General features: G+C 44.7%; 1 protein-coding gene across 3 annotated transcripts in view; it reads right to left on the bottom strand.

Annotated features, from left to right (window-relative positions):
- ppm1e (protein phosphatase, Mg2+/Mn2+ dependent, 1E) overlaps positions 1–22,035 on the bottom strand; it is a 159,586-nt gene that overhangs the window by 123,202 nt on the left and 14,349 nt on the right. Inside the window, exon 1 of one of the 3 annotated variants that reach the window (XM_073053163.1) lies at positions 10,276–10,335. The exons of the other annotated variants lie outside the window; for them this stretch is intronic. Coding sequence (XP_072909264.1) covers positions 10,276–10,335 — 60 coding nt within the window. Of the gene's footprint in view, positions 1–10,275; positions 10,336–22,035 lie in introns of those variants that run through there. 3 annotated transcript variants of the gene reach the window in all.

Below are 22,035 nucleotides of genomic sequence, written 5' to 3'. Positions count from 1 at the left end.
GAAAACACAATAAATCTAAGTAAATAAGTTAGCTTTGTATATAGATTGATTGTATGTCCATAAAGTGATGCTAGGCACCGGAGTGTCTGTACATAGAGACTCTGACAGGAAATGATAAAGTAGTGGATGTTGGGATTGTGGAGAAGAGTGACTGATGTGGATGTAGTGGTCGTACGGTGGGTTAGTGGGTGGCAGTGTTGATCAGCCTTATTGCTTGGAGGAAGTTACTGTTTTTGAGTCTGGTGGTCCTAGCGTGGATACTATGCAGCCTCCTCCCTGTTGGGAGAAGAACAAACAGTCCATGAACAGGGTGGGTGGGACCCTTCATGACGTATTGGGCTTTTTCTGGCACCTTTCTGAATATACGCCCTTGATATTGCCAATCAAGTGCTCTTTGAAGTGTGATCCTTGTGGGAAATCCTGAAGCCACAAAGGCAGATGCAATGAAAGTAGATGTTGAAAGTAGCAGGCAGGAAGGAGTTAAACCTGCCCCCATCTTCATTCACTTCCTTCAGCAGCCTTGAACCAGTTTGCAAATGAATCATCAATTAACTAAACTCAACAGGTAATTAAAACTGTAAAAAATTCTTTAACAAAGACACATCTGTAATCACTGCTCTTCCCTATGACAGTCCCGAGTGGATTTCTGGTAATCGAGCTTACAGTAATTTTCAGGAACGGGACTCGCAATGGAATGCTTCAGGACTGTTAATCCATCCAGCACTCACAGCCCAGGCTCTGCCAACTCTATGACCCAGTCCCATCCTACCATGCCAAGGCAGCAGTCGCCACTGCCAACACCAGAAAAATTCGCACCAAGCAGGAGGGCTTGAAACTCAGGCGGCTTCGTGCTCTGGACTCATTCCCGCTTGGAAGCAGATTAACAGCTGCCAAAACTCACTTCAACTGCAACTATTACAGATATCAGAAAGATGGATGGTGGGGGAGGAGAGAGAGAGACAAAGAGGAAAAGAACTGGAGAGGCTGAGAGAAAACAAGCTGGAAAAAGATACAGAAAGAACAAGAGCGATAAAAGGGCAAAGGTTAATCGGTGGGGGACAGAAAAAGTATCATGGGGCATGGGCAGAGAGGGCAAGACATACAGAAAGGAATGGAATGAGAAAGGAGAATGGACAGAAAAGGATAAAAAGGTTAGAAAAGAAAGATGCTAGAGAGAGTGGCAGATGGGGGAATGGACAGAATGGAGAAAAGGAGAGGTGTGAATACAGGCATAGATGCAGGATGTTAAAGACAGTGGGTGCTTGTGATCGGTAGTGTTAGGGAAGAGAGGAAGGGATGGCGAGGGCTCACAAGAGAGGTGCCTACAAAAGAATGAGCATGCAAGAGAAAGAGAGTGGTACACAGAAACAAAAGAGTAAAGGGGGGGAGGCACAAGGAGAAAGATGGAGGAGTGTGCAAGAGGGAGAGCAGTTCCGAGAGAGAGTGGGCAGAGAGGCCAGGTAGGGAGAGTGGTCAGGAGAGGGGGAAGAGAATGGGTGCAAGAAAGTGTGAATGGAAGGGAATTGGGAAAAAGAGGACGTGGGGGATGTGGAAGACACAGTAAGAAAGGATAGGGGTTGCAGAGAGAGAGAGGGGGGAGAACAGTGACAGAGAGGGGGAAGAATAAGAGAGAATGAGGAAATTGAAGAGAACAATAAATGAGAGAAGGGTACTCTGAGGAGAAAAAGAGTGGGGTGAAATTGCAAGGGGACAAGAAAGGATGGAGTAGATTTTGTGGGGCTGAGTGAGATGGGGAGCATGACAATAGGGATCAAGAGCTAGGTGGGTGAAGGATGGGATCAAATTGGGGCAGGATGAGGGGTGTAGGAATAGAGCATGAGCCAAGGAGTGGTAGAGAGAGGACGCAAAAGAGAGGGAGGGAAGAACCAATTAAATATGAGAGACAGAGGAGAGACAGAGAGATAAGGGGGGGGAGAAAGAGAGACAGAGAGAAAAGGGGGGGAGAGAGAGAGACAGAGAGAAAAGGGGGAGAGAGAGAGACAGAGAGAAAAGGGGGAGAGAGAGACAGAGACTGAGAGAAAAGGGGGAGAAAGAGAGAGAGAGAGACAAAGAGAAAAGGGGGAGAGAGAGACAGAGAGATAAGGGGGGGGAGAAAGAGAGACAGAGAGAAAAGGGGGAGAGAGACAGAGGCAGAGAGAAAAGGGGGAGAGAGAGAGACAAAGAGAAAAGGGGGAGAGAGACAGAGAGAAAAGGAGGAGAGAGAGAGACAGAGAGAAAAGGGGGAGAGAGACAGAGGCAGAGAGAAAAGGGGGAGAGAGAGACAGAAAGGGGAAGAGATAGAGAGGACAGAAAGAGAGACAGTGGGGGAGAGAGATTCAGAGGAGGAGAGAGTAACAGGGGGGGAGAGTAACAGAGGAGGGAGAGGCAGATACAAAAGGGGCAGAGAGACAGAGGGGGGAGAGACAGAGAGGGAACGAGGGGGGAGAAAGAGGGAGAGGCAGAAGAGGGGGGAGAGACAGATAGAAGGGGAAGCAAGATAAAAGGAAGCAAAGAGAGAAAGATTTTGAGGGTGGGAAAGAGAGCAGGGCAATGAGAGGGAGTGAGAGTGACAACCCTCTCACCATGGAGAAATCTTCAAGAGAGCAACATCCATCACTGATCCTCACCATCCAGGACACGCCCTCTTCTCACACTACCATCAGAGACAAGGTACACAAGCCTAAGGACCCACCTTCAACAATCACTTTCCCTCCATTATCAGATTTCTGATTGTCCATGAACCCATGGACACTACTTCATTGTTCCTTTTATCTGTACTATTATGTATTGCACTGTACTGCTACAGCAAAACAACAGATTTCACTTTGCATAAAGCTGTGATAATAAACCTAATTCTGATTCTGAGAGGGAGAGGGGGAGGGGGAGAGAGAGAGAGAGAGGAGAGAGAGAGAGAGGCAGAGAGAGAGGGGGAGAGGCAGAGAGAGGGGAAGAAGCAAGGGGGTGAGAAGCAGAGAAAGGCAGAGTAAAGGAGTTGGGCACACTAGGTTATGCTTGTGAGCCTTGTTCCACGATGCTCCCACTCTTCAGCCCCAACCTGGTTCAGCCCCTAACTAATCACCACCAAAGTCCGGTTAGTTTAATATTACCTTGCAGTTTGCTCACTGTCCAAACTGCATTGCCTGAAACCTGATGCTTGTGTCCTGCCCTGTACCTGTAGCCTCTCCATGGTGGACAGAGCCCAGTTCATCACAGGTAAAGAGCTCCCCATTGCCTCAAGTCGATGGACATAGAGTTACTGGAGATTCTGAATGAATACATTACAGTTATCATGGACCTTATTAAACTTAAAACAGCCATCGATGAGTGTGTCCCCACAAAGTCATTCAACCTTCCCCAAACAGAAGCCTTGGATGAAGCAAGTGGTCCACAATCTGCTGAGGGCCAGGCCTGGCAACCAAGTAAAATACAAGGAGTCCAAGTACAATCTCCGGAAAGCCATCTCACATGTGAAGTGGCAATTCCAGACTAAACTAGAATCATTGAGGGATGCTCAAAGCTGTGCAAGGACTTGAATGCCATCTCCTGCTACAGAGTGAAACCAACCGACATCGGTGACAACAAGGTTTCGCTCCCATGTGAGTTCACATTTGTGCTCACTTTGACGATCAAAACATGGAGCCTCCGACGACCCTGTGATTACAGTCTCTAAGGCTGATGTGAGAGCATCCTTCAGGAGCGTGAACCCACAGAAAGCATCCGGCCCAGATGGGGTAGTTGATCGAGTACTAAGGACCTGCGCTGATCAACTGTTTGGAGTATTCACTGAGATATTTAACCTCTCACTTCAGCAGTCTGAGGTACCCACATGCTTCAAGCAGGCTTCAATCATACCAGTGCCTAAGAAGAATATGGTAACCTGCCTCAATGACTATCGTGTAGTAACACTTACATCCTCTGTGATGAAATATAGTGAGAGCTTGGCAATGAAGCATATCAACTCCTACCTGCGAAGCAACTTGGATCCGCTCTAGTTTGCCTACTGTCACAACAGATCAACAGCAGATGCCATTTCAACGGCTCTTCACTCAACCTTGGAACATCTGGATGGCTAAGATGCAGACATCAGGATGCTCTTCACTGACTACAGCTTGGTACTCAATACCATCGTTCCCGCAAAACTAATTAATAAATTCCAAGACCTAAATCTCATTAGCCCCTTGTATAACTGGATCCTCCATTTCTCACTTGCAGACCCCAGTCAGTTCAGATAGGCAACGAAATCTCCTCCACAATCTCCATCAGTACGGTGCACCACAAGGCTATGTACCTAAACCCCTGCTTTACTCACTTTATACTTATGACTGTGTGGCTAAGCACAGCTCCAATGCCTTATTTAAGTTTGCTGACAACACCACTATCGCAGGCCGAATCAAAGGTGGTGATGAATCAACATATAGGAGGGAGATTGAAAATCTGGCTGAATGGTGCCACAATAACAACAACCTCTCACTCAATGTCAGCAAGATCAAGGAGCTGATTATTGACTTCAGGAGGAGGAAACTAGAGGACTGTGAGCCAGTCAGTGTTATCATTTCAGAGGACCTGTCCTCGGTCCAGCACATATGTACCTTTACAAGGAAAGCACAGTAGTGCCTTTACTTTCTTAGATGCTCACAAAGATCTGGCATGCCATTTAAAACTTCTGTTGATGTACAGTGGAGAGTATATAGACTGGTTCCAACATGGAACCACCAATGCCCTTGAATAGAAAAGCCTACAAGAAGTACTGGATACATCCCAGTCCATCAGGATAAAGCCCTCCCCATCACTGAGCACATCTACATGGAGTGCAGTCGCAGGAAAGCAGCATCTTTCATCAGGGTTCTCCACCACCCAGGACATGCTCTCTTCTCACTGCTGCCATCAGGAAGAAAGTACAGGAGCCTCAGGACCCACACACCAGATTCAGGAACAGTTATTATCCCTCAACTATCAGGCTCTTGAACAGATAGGATAACTCCACTCAACTTCACTTGCCCCATTACTGAAATGTTCCCATGACCTATGGACTCACTTTCAAGGACTCTATCTCACGTTCCCGATATTTATTGCTTTTTTTCATTTCTTTGTATTTACTGTGATTGCCCACAAATAATTGAATCTCAGGAATGTATATGGTGACATATCTGTACTTTGATAATAAACTGACATTGAATTTTCATTATTGAACACATTTATAAGGAGCACTGTCACAAGAAAGCAGCATCCATCAAGGACACCCACTATCCAGGTCACGCTCTCTTCTCGCTTCTACCATCAGGCAGGATTTACGGCAGCTTTAGGTCTCACAGCGCCAGGTTCAGGAATGGTTATTAACCTTCAAACATCGGGCTCCTGAATCAGCATGGATAGTTTCACTCACCTCAACGGTGAACTGATTCCACAGTCTACAGACTCAATTTCAAGGACTCCACAACTTGTGTTCTCAGTAGTATTGATTTACATTTTTTACTATTATTATTTGTACAATTTGTCTTCTTTTGCACATGGGTCATCATCACTCTTTCTTTATGTATATTTCTTTTCATAATTCTATTGCATTTCTTTATTTTCCTGTAAATGCCTGCACGAAAATGAATCTCAAGGTAGTAAATGGTGACATACAGAATAGGCACTTTGATAATGTATTTAATTTTGACTTTGATCTGTCTGGAGACCGTGTGCCTGCACTGAAGTTGTGGGTTTTTGTGGCTATGTCGGTGCTGGAGGGAGGAGCTTGCTCGCTTGGCACCTTTAACACAACACCAGGTTGTGGCGGTTTGTCAAAATAAGGCCAGAGCAAACAGACAGGAGAGCTAATGGATGACTACATATTCTAAGGAGGTTAAATGCACCGTCTGTTCTGAACAGTTTTCAAGCTGCTCGCCCTAAATCCTGTCCTGGGTTGTCAGAACCTTGTTCCAATTAAACACAGGCAGAACAAAGCCAACAGCTTCAGCCCACACCACAAACCCTTTGCCACCCATCAGATCCTGATGAGTTAGGAAGTACACTGCCAACTGATCTGACCCCAACTCACATACCCCTCCCTGTGCCGAGTACAAGACCATAGACCATAAGACATAGGAGCACAATTAGGCCATTCAGCCCAAGTCTGCTTCACCATTCAATGATGGCTGATTTATTTTCCCTCTCAACACCATTCTCCTGCCTTCTCCCCATAACCTTTGACACCTATACTAATCAACAACCCATCAACCTCTCTTTTAAATATACCAATGACTTGGCCTCCACAGCTGTCTGGTACAATGAATTTCACAGATTCACAAAACTCTAGCTAAAGGAAGAAAGTGCAAACTCATTATAGACAATGACACCAATTGAACCCGGGTCGCTGGCACTGTAAAAGTATTACAATAACCGCTATGCTACCACACCGCCCCTGGAATGCCCGAAAATTATAAATAAGTCTACATCAGCGGAAGTGTATTAATTCACCAAGTTATTGGCAGAACTCATTTTGTTTTGGAAAAGCCCCACACGCTCTGGATTATTTTTTAAAAGAGGCTGGAGTATGCTACATGATCTCTGGATTAATCTGGACTGTTTTGCACCTTTCTTGTAGCTGTAATTCATCTTTAATACACCAGTCACATTATTTTAATCTTTCAGTTGCAATCTTTAACTTTGGGTGCCAGATTAAGAGGTGGGCATTCTAAGTCTTTAAGTGTGTACGTTGTGACTTGGATCCAGGTGGGTCTCAGCCCTTCCGGAGTGGGCTCATAACTTTAGGAGGAGGATGTTCAACCCTCGAACAAGCTCCACCATTCTGTAGACGCATAAGGCCACAGATCCTCGAATCTGGAACAAGAAACAATCTGCTGGAGGAACTCAGTGGGCTGAGCACCATCTCTGGGTGGTGGGGGTTGGGGGGAGGGGAGCAGGGTGCAAGGAAGGAATTGTTGACATTTCAGGCATCTTGATTTAAAGCCCTGCATCGTCAGGAAATAAGAAGCCTTGTGACACAGTGTCATGACAATAACTTTTCCCTCCAGGTCAGTGAAACAAAACAGCTGATCACTGACTTCCAGGAGTGGGCAGTGCACACAACCCTGTTTACATCAGCGGAGCTGGAGGTCGGGAGGACTGAGAGTTTCACAGTGAACATCACCGATTGCCCATCCTGGTCCAACCGTGCTGACACCACACGCAAGAAAGCTCACCAGTGTTTCTACTTCCTCAGGAGGTTAAAGAAATCTGGCATGTCCCCTTTGACCCTCACCAATACATCACAGAAAGCCTCCTGTCTGACTGCATCGCAAATCGGTGTGGCCACTGTTCTACCCATGACTTCAAGAAACTGCAGAGAATCATGGACATAGCTCAACACATCACAGAAACCAGCATCCCCTCCCTGGACTCTGTCTACAATTCTCGCTGCCTCAGTAAAGCAGCCAGAATAAAAGACTCTGGCAACCCTGGACATTCTCTCTCATTCCCTTTCCCATCCGGCAGAAGATACAAAAGCCTGAAAGCAGCAGGCTCAAGGACAGCATCTATCCTGCTGTATAAGACCACTTTTCTTTTTCTTTTCAAATTTTAAAATTATTATTATTATCCAAAATACAAGAGTACATCGAAGTAAGTAACACAATGTCTCAAAAGAGAGGGGAAAAAAACAACATTAAGGATTGAAAAATATGGTGACACAAAAAAAAAAGAGAAAAAAAAAACTCTACTAAAGCAAGAAAAAGGTGAGAAAAAAAAGAACCCATTAGGTGTTCAACCCCGGAGCCATGCGTCATACAAAAAGCTTCTAAAGATCAACATCAAACCGCCAGTAAAAGAAATTATACCAAAACTTACAGTTAGATCGTGGAGGAAAGCTATCAATTAACTCAAATGGTAGTAACGAGCAAATGAACCCCATCTTTTCTCAAAATCAAACACAGGTTCGAAGGTTCGACTTCTAATTTTCTCCAAACTAAGACATAACATCACTTGAGAGAACCATTGTGACAGAGTGGGAGCCAACATATCCTTCCACTTCAACAGTATGGCCCACCTAGCGATAAGACGACTGAACCGTCCCTAGTACAATAGAAGAGCCTCTTAACCTCACTATCTCATTACGGCCTTGTACCTTATTGTCTGCCTGAACCGCAGTTTCTCTGAAACTGTAACACTTCATTCTGCATTCTGTTATTTTTAATAGTTCCATTTAATATCAGAGAACATACACAATATACAACCGGAAATTCTTACTCTCAGCAGACATCCTCAAAACAAAAGAAACCCCCCCCCCAAAGAATGAACGGCAGAAAAAAGACATGAGAAACCCAAAGCCCCCTGCCCCCTTCCACGCACAAGTGGCAACAAGCAGCCTCCATTCTCTCCCCACTTGTCTAGCATAAAGTATCAACATTCCCTCTACCCACCATGCCAGCAACAGCAAAGCCCCCAGAGTCCATGGTTTACAGTACATCAAAAACTAACTGTTCACTCCAACATTTTCAACATCCCACAGGCTCTCTCTCTCTCACTAACAAGGGAGAAACAGATATCGCTCCTTCCACAGCGACTGGGGAGACAAGAGTCGCTATTTCGCTGTTATAGTCAGTCTGAAGCGTTGCTTTTTATTTCGAGTTCTCCAACTTGAGAACCAGCAAACTGATTACCAAGTGCAGGGCTCTCCAACAGCCACTCTCACTGTCTCCCCTTGTACAACCTCAATGCACTGTTTGTTGTAATGAAATGATCTGTATGAATTCCACTGTATCTCAGTACATGCAACAATAATAAACCAATTTATCAATTTACAATTCATTTCTCTCCACAGATGTTGTTCAATCTGCCGAGTTTTGATAGCAGATTGGTTGTGCTGTTGGGACTCGAGCACAAATAATCTCAGCTGACGCCAGGTATTGAGGGAGCCTTGCAGTGTCTCTCCGATGAGCTGTTAAATGAAGTTCTCTTAGGTGAGGGTCAAAAAATACATGGACATTTTTGTAAGGAAACAAGGAAGTTCTCTCAAACACAAACACAAGAGATTCTGCAGATGATTTAATACCAGGGCAACACACATAAAGTGTTGGGAGGAACTCAGCATTATCTATGGAGGGGAATGAACAATCAACATTTCAGACTGAGACCCTTCATCTGGACTCAACTTCTCTCCATTGTACTGTGTTTTTGGACAGCACCTTCTAAATCCATGATTTTCAGCTTCTAATAATAAAAATAACAATAAATATACTGAATTAAAAGAGGAAGTTGAAAGACTATGGAACATGAACAGTGTATACATTGCCCTGATAGTAGTATCAATAAGTGGTACCATCCCAAAGTCACTACACAAGAGCATTATACAATTAGGCCTACACCCTAATATCTATGTAAATCTCCAGAAAGCCAACACTAAATGCCACTAAAATGGTCTGAAAGTTCCTTGTAATTGAGAAATGAGTGTGTTTGGCTATGTTCGTACCTCAGGTTTTACTAGCTTGAGCTGAGAAAAAAAATAACTGACGAAGGGTCTCGGCCCGAAACGTCGACAGTGCTACTCCTTATAGATGCTGCCTGGCCTGCTGTGTTCCACCAGCATTTTGTGTGTGTTGTTTGAACTTATTTATAAAACATTTTTCACACAGACAATGCAGTTCAAAGTACTTTACAATGGGATATAGTGCAAATGTAAAAATAAATTTAAAATAAACGAAAAATAGATGTTAATTAAAAGCAAGGTTAAATAAATAGGTTTTGAGCTGGCATTTAAAAGTGTCAACTGAGTCTGCATCCCTTATAGTTGTAGGTTTTGAATTCCACAGTTTAGGAATGTAGTTCAAAAAAGCTGACCTGCTGATTATCTTTTGAGGGAGATTGTTCACATTTAAGAGACCAGCAGAAAAAAGACTCGAGAGCTCAAGCAGGGTTATAAAACAAAAACGATCTTTTGATATACTCCAGTCTCAGACCATTAAGAGCTTTAAAAAACAAGTAAGAGAACTTTAAAATCAATTCTAAAGGTTACGGGAAGCTAATGCAGAGTAGTTAAGATGGGAGCGATATGTTCCCTGATCTTGGTTTTAGTAGAGTTCCGAATGAGTTGAAGTTAGTCAATGGATTACTTTGAAAGGCCAGTAAAAATTGAGATAAGTGGCACAAGAGGAGTGGGGCGATAGGAATGGCATTACCATCCTAACCTGGAATATATCGCCTTTTACTGTTGCTGCCTCTAAGCCCTGTAGTTAACTTCCCAACACTGTGAGAGCGTTTTCACCACTGCAAAAGCAGAAGGTCAAAAAGGTGACTCACCATCTCATAATCAGAAGGTACAAACAATCTGCTGGAGGAACTCAGCAGGTCGAACAGCATCTGTAGGAGGAAGGGAACATTTTGGGTCGAAACCTCGCATCATAAGTCCTGACAATTCCTTTCCACCCACAGATGCTGCGCAAACTACAGGGTTCCTGCGTCAGGGTGCCACAGTAGTGCAATGGTTAGCACAACGCTATTACTGATTGGGGCGTTGGAGTTTGGAGTTCAACTCCGGTGCCATCCGTAACAAGCCGCCGTCCTCCCACAGATGCTGCACGAACCACAGCATTGTTCCAGCAGGGCGCCATGGTAGCACAACGCAATTACAGCCTGGGCGTCAAGAGTTCAGAGTTCATTTCTGGGGCTGTTTGTAAGGAGTCTGTACGTTTCTCCCCATGAATAAGTGAGATTCCTCCCACATTCCAAAGACGTACTGGTTAGTAGGTCATTGTAAACTTTCCTGTGATTAGGCAGGGGTTGAATAGGTGGGTTGCTGGGCAGCACAACTCGTTGGGCCAGAAGGGCCTGTACTGCGGGCATCTCTAAATAAATAAATTGATGCTCCCAATTCCAATACCTGCAGTCTCTCTCGTGTCAGCACAGAATCAGGTGTGATGAGGGATAAACAGGGGTAACTAAGCCAGTCTCTCTCGTGGTCTGTGAATGAATAATTATTAATCCTATCACTGACTGACCTAACTGGAAGAAATGATTACATCATTGATACTTTGCTGTTAGTAAGTGCTATATTTATTTGCCATATTTTCTATATTATTGAAAAGGCCTTCCTCCAATGAGTATATCTACAAGGAATGGAGAGTCATAGAGAAGTACAGCACAAAAACAGCCCCTTTGGCCCATCCAGTCCATGCCAAACCATTTAAACTGCCATTGACCTGCACTGGGACCATAAACCTCCAAACCCCTACCATCCATGTACCTATCCAAACTTCTCTTAAACATTGAAATCGAGCTCACGTACACCACTTGGGTTGGCAGCTCATTTCACATTCTCATGGCCCTTGAGTGAAGAACTTTCCCCTCTTATTCCCCTTAAACTTTTCACCTTTCCCCTATCTATACCCCTCATAATTTTGTAAACCGCTATCAAATTTCCTCTCAATCTTCTACGTTCTAAAGAAGACAGTCCTAACCTATTCAATCTTTCCTTATAACTCAGGTCCTCCAGACCCAGCAAAATCCTTCTAAATTTTCTCTGCACGCTTTCGACCTTGTTTACATCTTTCCTGCAGGTTGGTGTCCAAAATTGTACACAATACTCCAAATTAGGCCTCACCAACATCTTATACAACTTCATCATAACATCCCATCTTCTGTACTCAATACACTGACTAATGAAGGCCAATGTGCCAAAAGCTTTCTTTACAACCCTATCAACCTGTGAAGCCCATTTCAATGAATTATGAGCCTGTGAGTGCTGTAACAGGAAAGCTGCATCCATCATCAATGTCCCCAACCGTCCAGGCCAGCTCTCTTCTTGTTGCTGCCTTCGGGAAAAAGGTACAGGAACCTTACGCCCCACACCATCAAGTTCAGGAACAGTTATATTTCAATCTTTAAGTTTATTGTCATAAGACCATAAAATATAGAACAGAATTAGGCCATTTGGCCCATTGAGTCTGCTCCGCCATTTCATCATGGCTGATCCATTTTCCCTCTCAGCCCCAATCTCCAGTCTTCTCCTCGCATCCCTTCACGCCCTGACTAATCAAAAATCTACTCAATGAGTGGGCTTCCACAGCTGCCTGTGGCAATGAATTCCACAGACTCATCCACTCTCTGGCTAAAGAAACTCCCTGCCATCTCCGTTCTGAATGGATATTATTCTATTCTGAGGCTGTGTCCTCTTGTTCTAGACTCCACTATAGGAAACATCCTCTCCACATCCACTCTATCGAGGCTCTTCACCATTCGATAGGTTTCAATGAGATCCTCCCTCATTCTTCTGAATTCCAGTAAATATAGACCCAATGGCTTAATATAATAAGCCTTTCAATCCCAGCACACCCCTTTTAAGATAAGAGGCTCCAAAACTGCACACAATACTCCAAGTGAGGCCTCACCAGTGCCTTATAAAGCCTCAACATCAGAACACACAAAACGATGTAACTCCGCACCACGGTGCACCCACAATATCACACACAGCACATTAAACAAAATACTACCACAAATAAGTTAATAAAATAATAATTTAAATACATGTGGAGTGTGCAGCACAGATAAACAGGAAATAGCTTGCTGGCTTAGAGATGAGACCTCGGCAGGGTATTCATTGATCTCACAGGCTCCTGAATCAATGTGGTTAACTTCACTCACCTCAATGCTGAACTGATTCCACAGCCTATAAACTTATTCTCAAGGACTCTACAACTTGTGTTCTCAATACTATTTATTACTTGTTTATTTATTATTCACTTATTTATTTTTACATTTGCAGTTTGTCTCCTTCTGCACATTGGCTGTTTGTTCATCTTTACTTTTGTGTAACTTCTCATTGGTTTCACTGTATTTCTTTGTACCGTATCTACTGTGAATGCTCACAAGAAAATGAATCTCGAGAGTAGTGTACGGTGACATATAAATATTTTCAAAATAAGTTCACTTTGAACTTTGAACATTACCATAGTGATTACAATTCAAGAACTGTTTGCCAGCTGTGAAGGGACTTGGGAGATTCCCGATAATCTGTAAGGCACAGTGGGGAGATCAACCTACCACTTCAGTTGAATTCTAAATGGTTTTGCCAAAGGATTTGCTTAGCGCAGGCTCCTGGGACACGGCCACGAAGGAATCTAAGTGTCATTGTGAATGCAGACTTTGTGTAAGTGTCTGGCTCTGACAAGCAGGAAGAGTTATGGCCTTGGAGCAGGTTGTACAGCTGACTGAATACTGGACTGGGCTCATTCCCCTGCCAGCTGAGATTCTTGGCACCTCGGCTACAGTGTGTGGCTGGTCAGGACAAGGAAGTGTTGGCTTTGTTTTCCCAGCCAGTTTGATGCTGTCACAGGCCACTGTTTGTTACCACTCACTCACAAAACATTCTTCACATCAATCAGCTCCTGGGGGAAGCTAGCAGAAAAAAAACAGCAAAGATATAAGAGCGTCTTGACCCCCAAGGGAAAACACAGACACACACACACACACAGGCTCACATATGTACAGTAACACAGACTCAACACATACATACAGAGACACAACAAGAGCCTCAGAAATACTCACACAAATGCATGCTCACACCCTCCAACAGAAATTCCAAGTTTATTTGGTAGTTGGATTTAAGTTGGATTTGTTAGGGTTTATAGTGTTGTAAGGTGCATGGTGTGATGTGGGTGGTGGGGTGGAAATACGCTTCTACCAAAGGAGGTGTAAGGCACTCCTTCCCTCCGTGAGCCTGCAGGTCACCCTTGGGCAATGTGTAGCACCTGCTTAGATACCCCCCCCCCCCCCCCCCGATCAGGGTCACGCGAAGCCATGGGAGCAGGTGGTGGATGGTCGTATGAGCAGCCGGTGCATATCACAAGTCCTGTTTATGTGACTGCTGATGGCAGGAAGACAATCTCTGAAGAGTATTGATAATGGCTGGGATGACCCATCTTGTAAAGACACTGCCCAGAAGGTGGCAATGGAAAACCACTTCTGTAGAAAAATTTGCCACGAGCAATATGGTCATGGAAAGACCATGATCGCCCACGTCATACGACTCAGCACAAGATCGAACGAACGATGGTGTGCTGGCCTTTGTCAGTCAGGTGCCTGAGTCCTGGTTACACCACATGGAGTATTGTGTCCATTTCTGGTCCTTATAAGAAGGATGTGGAAGCTTTAGAAAAGTTGCAGAGGAGATTTACCAGGACGCTGCCTGGATTAGAGAGCATATTTTATGAGGGAAGTTTGAGTGAGCTAGGGCTTTTAGAGAGAAGGAGGATGAGAAGTGACTTGATAGAGGTGTACACGATGATAAGAGGCATAAATCGAGTGGATAGCCAGAGACTTTTCCCCGGGTGGAAATGGCTAATACAAGGGGGCATAACTTTAAGGTGATTGTACAGAGGGGATGTCAGGGGTAAGTCCTCTTCACACAAAGAGTGCTGAGTGCAAGGCAGATACATTAGGGACATTTAAGAAACTCTTCAATGGGCACATGGATGAAAGAAAAATGGAGGGCTATGTAGGAGGGAATGATTAGATTGATCTTAGAATAGGTAAAAAATTAGCACCGCACCTGAGCCAAAGTCCTGTACTGTTCTATGAATGCATTTTATGTTTATTATGAGATGGGGCATGGTAACAGGCCCTTCCAGTCTAACGAGTCAGTGCCCACTTACATACTGTGCACTTACACACAGATTCACTCTCATGCCTGCAAGTTCACACAAAGGAACACCGTGACGTTCCTTCAGGAACAGCAGTGTAATCTAAGCAAGAGTGTGAGAATCTAATCTACCGCTGAAACGCAGGGAACATCGTGGCTAGTTTGCCACAACAATGAGGCAGTGACACGATAGTCTGGATTTGGGAATGTTGACTGAGGGATCGATATTGACCAGGAGACCACTGGGATCTCTTTCCACTCTTCCTCAAGGTTATGCAACTGGATCGTCTATGACCTGTGGAAACCACAGAGGGCCTTGATGTACTGAGAAAAGTGTCCTTCTGACACTTCCTCAATGCCAGGTTACATTTTTATGCATGAGTCCCAGACCCTCTGACTCAAGGGATGATAGCCCAAAACAAAAGGATGGAAGTCACCTGTACTGAAATCCCTTTACACAGGCAACCTGCGCTCTCCAGGACATGTTGTGCCAAGACCCAGAAACAGCTCAGATATTAACTATTACTGTGTTCCTCTGTCAGTTGGCTTTCAATGGCATTTCTGATGGAACAGTACACACTGGGAACCTGGTACCAATGCTGAAAGGTGAAAATACTACAGGGAGAGATGACTGCAGGCTGGCCCCAGCACACTGACGCTAAACAACACATTTCACTGTCTGTTTCAATGTTTCGATGTACATATGACAAATAAGTCTTTATCTTTAGTGTAAAAGAACATATCGCCCAGTTTGCAATGAAAGAGAAGACTGGAAGCTCAGGCTGGCTGTCTGTTTGCTGCAGGTTCACCCAGCCTGAAGATTAGATCGCAAACATTTCATCACCAGTTGAGGTGACATTATCACTGCACAACTGAGTGTCGTTTCCGCCGAGTGCTCGCGTTTATGTTGGTCCGACTTGTTCTGATTGGTCGGCTAATCTCCGCTGAGTCCCGGCCAATCGGAGACCCAGTCCCTTTCTTTCCTAAAAGATTTCAAGGTGATCTGCTGTTATGGTTGTGAGCTCTAGACACCAGAGTTACAGACTGAAGATTAAATCTTAGATATTTATCAAAAACCTGAAAAACCTGTTTGCTTAACCTTGAATCTTCAACAGTAAAACAGGCCATTCCTGCCCCTTTAGGCAAATTACAGGCTCCTGCTTGAGCCTGTCACTTGGGAAGAGGCACACATGCAAGATTTGCTTAAAAATTATGACAAAAAAATCAAAACCTGCTCTGAGTCCAGATGTCATTGCATTGACTGAGAGAATCACAGATCATCCGCCCTCAATAAACGGAACATCTGCCAGATAGTAGATCTGCCTCTCTGTTCTCCTCCCAAGCAGAGTGAACGTGAGAAATTAGGGCATCCCATAAATATTAACACACTGCCAGATTGGTGGAACTGGACTAACTTTCTAACTTTCAAAGTCACCCCAGTTATCACTGAGTGAGGGCTGGTGCTGCTGTCTCACGTTAACGCATATACTTTGTGATATGGTGCAACTCAAACTACCTGCGTCTCAATATCACCAAGACCAAGGAGATGGTGGTGGACTTTAGGAGATCTAGGCCTCATATGGAGCCAGTGATCATTAATGGAGAATGTGTGGAGCAGGTTAAGACCTACAAGTATCTGGGAGTACAGTTAGACGAGAAGCTAGACTGGACTGCCAACACAGATGCCTTGTGCAGGAAGGCACAGAGTCGACTGTACTTCCTTAGAAGGTTGGCGTCATTCAATGTCTATAGTGAGATGCTGAAGATGTTCTATAGGTCAGTTGTGGAGAGCGCCCTCTTCTTTGTGGTGGCGTGTTGGGGAGGAAGCATTAAGAAGAGGGACGCATCACGTCTTAATAAGCTGGTAAGGAAGGCGGGCTCTGTCGTGGGCAAAGTACTGGAGAGTTTAACATCGGTAGCTGAGCGAAGGGCGCTGAGTAGGCTACGGTCAATTATGGATAACTCTGAACATCCTCTACATAGCACCATCCAGAGACAGAGAAGCAGTTTCAGCGACAGGTTACTATCGATGCAATGCTCCTCGGACAGGATGAAGAGGTCAATACTCCCCAATGCCATTAGGCTTTACAATTCAACCGCCAGGACTTAAGAACTTTTTAAAAGCTATTATTAATGCTTTTTGAGATAGGGATTTAGATGCATATCATGTTCTTTACTGAGTTAAGTATTGTATGTTATTAGTTTTGCTACAACAAGTGTATGGGACATTGGAAAAAAGTTGAATTTCCCCATGGGGATGAATAAAGTATCTATCTATCTATCTATCTATCTATATTAACTTCTGACACACGCCAATGTTAAAGATGGAATGTTGGTCCAAACATATAGAACAAATCTCCCCAGAATTGTGTCTCCATGTGTTTTAATTCCAGATGTTAAGCAGTGCACTGTCTGTATAGAGCTGTTGAGTTCAAAGTTCAAAGTGCAGCACTTTTATCGTCAAAGCATTTATAATCTTGAGAATCACCTTCTCGAAAGCAGCCACAAAACAAAGAAGCACAAGAGAGCCCTTTTTAAAAACCCCACACAAGGAAGACCGTTAAACACCTAATGTGTGAAAAGAGAACAAATCGTGCGAATGATGAATAATTAAGTAAAAAGTAAACACAGAGCATTAACTGCAGCGTCCACGGAGCCAGTTCAGCACTGAGGCGAGTGGCGATGGCTGCAGGCCACAGCTGCAGAGTCAGTTCAGCGCTGAAGTGAGTAAACCTCACAGAGTAGTGAGCTGAACACTGATTCGTCCTTCCCCCTCGGCCTCGATCAAATCATGCAAATAACACAAAAATAAGTAAAGAGAAACACGTAGAACAGGAACCACAAAGTCCCTGAAAGTGAGTCCACAGCTGTGGAGCCCGTTCAGCGCCAAGGTAAGTGAAGTCGGTCCAGGAGCCTGGCGTCGTGGGACCCAAGACTCCTGCACCTCCCGCCTGACAGTGGTAGCGAGAAGAGAGAGACCGTGTTGAACACAATCTGTCTTCAGTAATGAACATTAAGCAGATGAGAACTATCACCTGCCAATCATACTTCAGACTACGACTTGGTTCTTCTGAAGTTATCAAGGAACTGCGCAAGGGGTTAGTGCACCCAGTGGCCAATACCATCGTGGCTTGCTTCATGACTATAGAAGGATTTATCAAATGGCATGGTAGTGTAGCACTTCACAGCGCCAACGACTGGAAGATAGGAGTTCAATTCGCACCACTGTCTGTAAGGAATTTGTACATTCTCCGTGACCTTGCGATTTCCCTCCAGGTATTCCGGTTTCCACACACATTTCAAAAAATGAAGTTAATTTAAGGTTAGTAAGTGTTGACATGCTATGTTGGCTGCCCCCAGCACATTGCAAACAACCATGCAAACTGTGCACTTTGCTGCTTCGAGGTACATGTGACAAATAAATTTAACTGAAGGGCATGTTGTGGAAACACTCGAGTGCAGAATACACAGATGGAGAAGTTTCTGATGTCAGGGGGCTCAATCACCCTCACTCAGGTCTCAGATCCCACTGTACATCAGGCGCATGAAGTGGCAGCGCATCGGTTAAGTCTCCAGATCAGTATCACAGAAGTGTGGACTGAAAATCCGGAGCTCCGAGTTCAGATTCCAGCCCAGCAGATGCGGAATTTAAACCTGGTTCATGAACGCTCCAGCAAAACCACAGCTGCCTTCGATAGTGATGACCACAGAACCACTGAGGCACCGTAAAACCCCCACTGGGTTACTAATGTCCTCCAGCACCGACATAACTGAATGGCAAAGTACTGTACACTGGAGGGGCTGAATGATCCACAGCTCCTCCTGTGTACTTACCCAGTCTGGTCCATTATGAGTGGATGATACAAAGATACAGTGCTATGCATAAGTTTTAGGCATACATATAGGGTGCCTATGATTTTTGCACTATACTGTAGTAATTTTATGTATGGCACTGTTCTGTCATACAAAAACAATCATGACATATGTAAGTGATGTTGAACCTGATTCTGATATGAACACAAGAAAATTTGCAGATGATGGAAATCCAAGCAACAGACATAAAACGCTGGAGGAACTCAGCAGGTCAGGCAGCATCTATGGAAAAGAGTAAACACTTGACGTTACGGGCCGAGACCCTTCATCAGGATTGATGAATACGGGTTTCTAATATAGACTGAGAGTGGGAAAGGGGCAGGGAGAGGGGAATCATGGTTGGGAAAAGGGGAAGGGAGAGGCATTCTGTAATTATCAATAAACAAATTGTTTGGAATCAAATGACCTTGTCTGGTGACTTAGGGCTGGGTGTGTCCTCTCCGGCGCTGATCCCCACCATTGGCACACCCCTGCCACCTGTCCCACACCCCTCCCTCAGCGCTCTACCCTCCCTATTCCCAACATCTTCCTCCTGCTTGGTTTCAAAACTTGCTCTCTGCTCAATGATGACAAATACAGTACTATGCAAAAGGTTCAGACACCCTAACTACATACATGTGCCAAAGACTTTAGCACAGTACTGTAGGTAGAGGGATGGGTAGTGCTGAGAAAGCAGGGAGTTTGTAGAAGGACTTGGATAGATGAGGAGAATGCGCAAAGAAGTAATAGATGGAACAGAATGTAAGGAAGTGTACCATCATGAACTTTGGGAGAATGAATAAAGGCATAAACTATTTCCTAAACAGGGTGCAAATCCAGAAATTGGAGGTGCAAAGGGACTTAGGAGTCCTCATGCAAAATTCCCTAATGGTCGACTTGCACACAGTCTGTAGTGTAAAAGGCAAATGCAATATTAGCGTTCATTTCCAGAGGACTGAAATATAAAAAGAAGAATGTAATGCTGAGGCTTTATAAGGCATTGGACAGACCACATATGGAGTATTGTGATCCGTTTTTAGCCGTATTTCTAACAAAGGATTTGAGAGGGTCCAGAGGTTGTTTACAAGAATCAGGACTCTGGTCCTGATGAAGGGACTCGCCACAAAACATCGATTGTTTATTCCTCTCCACAGATGTTGCCTGACCTGCTGAGTTCCTCCACCACTTTGAGTGTGCTACATTAAGAATGCAAGTTTGTCCCCTCTCCTCCAGCAAACGGCTCCGTGCCACTGACTGTGGGTCTGTGAGCTAACGCAGCAGCTTACTGTGTTGTGAGGCGGAAACCCTCATCATATTTTTTTAGATAACCAAATGAGAATTACTAGAGCCACAACGTGCAGGGCTGAGAGGAGATGCAAACACGAAATTCTACAGAAGCTGGAAAAAAAAATCCAGAGTAACAACACACTGGAGAGACCCAGCAGGTCCAGCAGCATCTATGAAAATAAATGAACAGTCGATGTTTTGGGCCGAGACCCTTCTTCAGAAGTGGAGTATTTTTGGTCAGCCTCAACATGAACGGCTGAATGGCCTTTTGCAATAGCTTCTATAATTCTATCAAACTGCAAGCTGGACTGAGCAGTTAATTGGTTCTGGGGTGGCTCTGGCTGTGAGTTAAACGTTAACTTGATCTTCAAAGTTGTGCCCAGTGGGAGAAGCTGTTTGTCACCATTGCGCACTGAGCAACTCATCTGCTATGCTAACCTTTTATTCTTTTGTTACTCTATCACCATCTGTTCTTTGCAAAAGCATCCCTCTCTTTTATACCTCCTGATGCTAAGCTGCCTCTGGCACCTTTCCTCTTCCAGAGGACTCTCCACCTCCAATTCTGTTCCTTTGGCTTTCAGTCAACATCTCAAACACCGACTGTTCGTCCCTTTGTCACACACTGTATCTTACAACGTTAAAGGGTTCTTCATTTACTTCAAAGTAAATGTATTATCTGAGCACTTATCTATTACCATATACTACCTTCACTTTCTTGTAGGCATTTCAAAGTTCAAGTTCAAAGTGCACTTATTATTCAAGTATGTATACTACATAGAACCCTGAGATTTCATCCCCTTACAGCAGGCAGAAGATAAAGAAACCCAATAGAACCCATTAAAAAGACTGTCAAACACCCAAAGTGCAGAAAATAAAACACAAATCGTGTAAACAACAAAAGCAAGGAAACAACTGAAGTCAGACCATAAGACATAGGAGCAGAATTAGGCCATTCAGCCCATCAAGTCCGCTCCGCCATTTCATCATGGCTGATCCCAGATCCCACTCAACCCCATACACCTGGCCTCTCACCACACCCCTTGATGCCCTGACCAATCAGGAATCTATCAACTTCCGCTCTAAATAAACCCACAGACTTGGCCTCCACCACAGACTGTGCACAGCATTCCACAGGTTCACCATTCTTTCGCTAAAAAAAAATTCCTCCCTACTTCGGTTCTAAAAGGTTGCTCCTCAAGTTGAGGCTGTGCCCTCTGGTTCTGGATACCCCCACCAGAGGAAACATCCACCCTATCTAATCCTTTCAACATTCGGTAGGTTTCAATGAGATCCCCACACAGTCTTCTAAATTGCAGTGAGTACAGGCTCAAGGCTGCTAGACACTCCTCATATGTTAACTCCTTCAATCCCAGCATCATCCTCATGAACCTCCTCTGGACTCTCTCCAATGAAAGTCATGAAAGTGAGTACACAGCCACGAAGCCAGTCATCACTGCAGCTGATCCAGAAGCCCATTAGTTGCAGGCCACAGCCTCTGTTCAGTGCAGAGACAAGTAAACCGTGTGGAGCAGCGAGCTGAACTGGCCCATCCCTCCCCTCCAGCTCTGAAACCCTGACCTTTTCAATACTGCCTAGCGCTTAAATCGTCCCAACCTCGGATCACTCCTCACTCTCAGACCCACTTCGCTATGCTCCTAGGTCCAAGCCCTGCCACCTGAATTCAGCCCGTACCTAACATTTCTAATTCAGCCTGGTGCCTAAATTGATCAAACTTCAGGTCATTCCTTGCCCTCAGAAACGGGCCCTCCTATTTCGATAGATCTCAGGCCGGACCATGCCATTTCAATAGCTCTCCAGCCTGGGCTTGGCCCCGCTGCCTTAATTTGGCTCATACCCGACCTTTCCAATTTGGCCCGGTGCTTAAATTGATTAAACTATGATTGTTCTTGGGCCTGGGCCCGCTGCTTCCACTCTGCCCTGCCTCCGCTCAGCTCAGTTCTGCCACATCGAATGGCTTCCGAGTTTGCTCCAGCAATGCCAAACATTAGTTCATTCCCTGCCAAAAGAATTTATGAAACAAAGACTAACGAATAACCAATCTGCAAAGCACAGTCACTTTACAGAGCCAACAAACACCAATCGGGGTTCGATTCTGTCTATAAGGAGTTTGTACGTTCTCCCCATGACTGTGCGGGTTTCCTCTGGGTGCTCTGGTTTCCTCCCACATTCCAAGACGTACAGGTTAGGGTTAATGAGCTGTTGGCATGCTGTGTTAGCACCGGATGCAAGGCGACACTTGAAGGCTGTCTCCAGCACAATCTTTG

Source organism: Hemitrygon akajei, chromosome 8 (assembly GCF_048418815.1).
Source record: "Hemitrygon akajei chromosome 8, sHemAka1.3, whole genome shotgun sequence".
Classification (NCBI taxonomy): domain Eukaryota; kingdom Metazoa; phylum Chordata; class Chondrichthyes; order Myliobatiformes; family Dasyatidae; genus Hemitrygon; species Hemitrygon akajei.
This window is presented reverse-complemented; position numbering and strand designations above follow the sequence as displayed.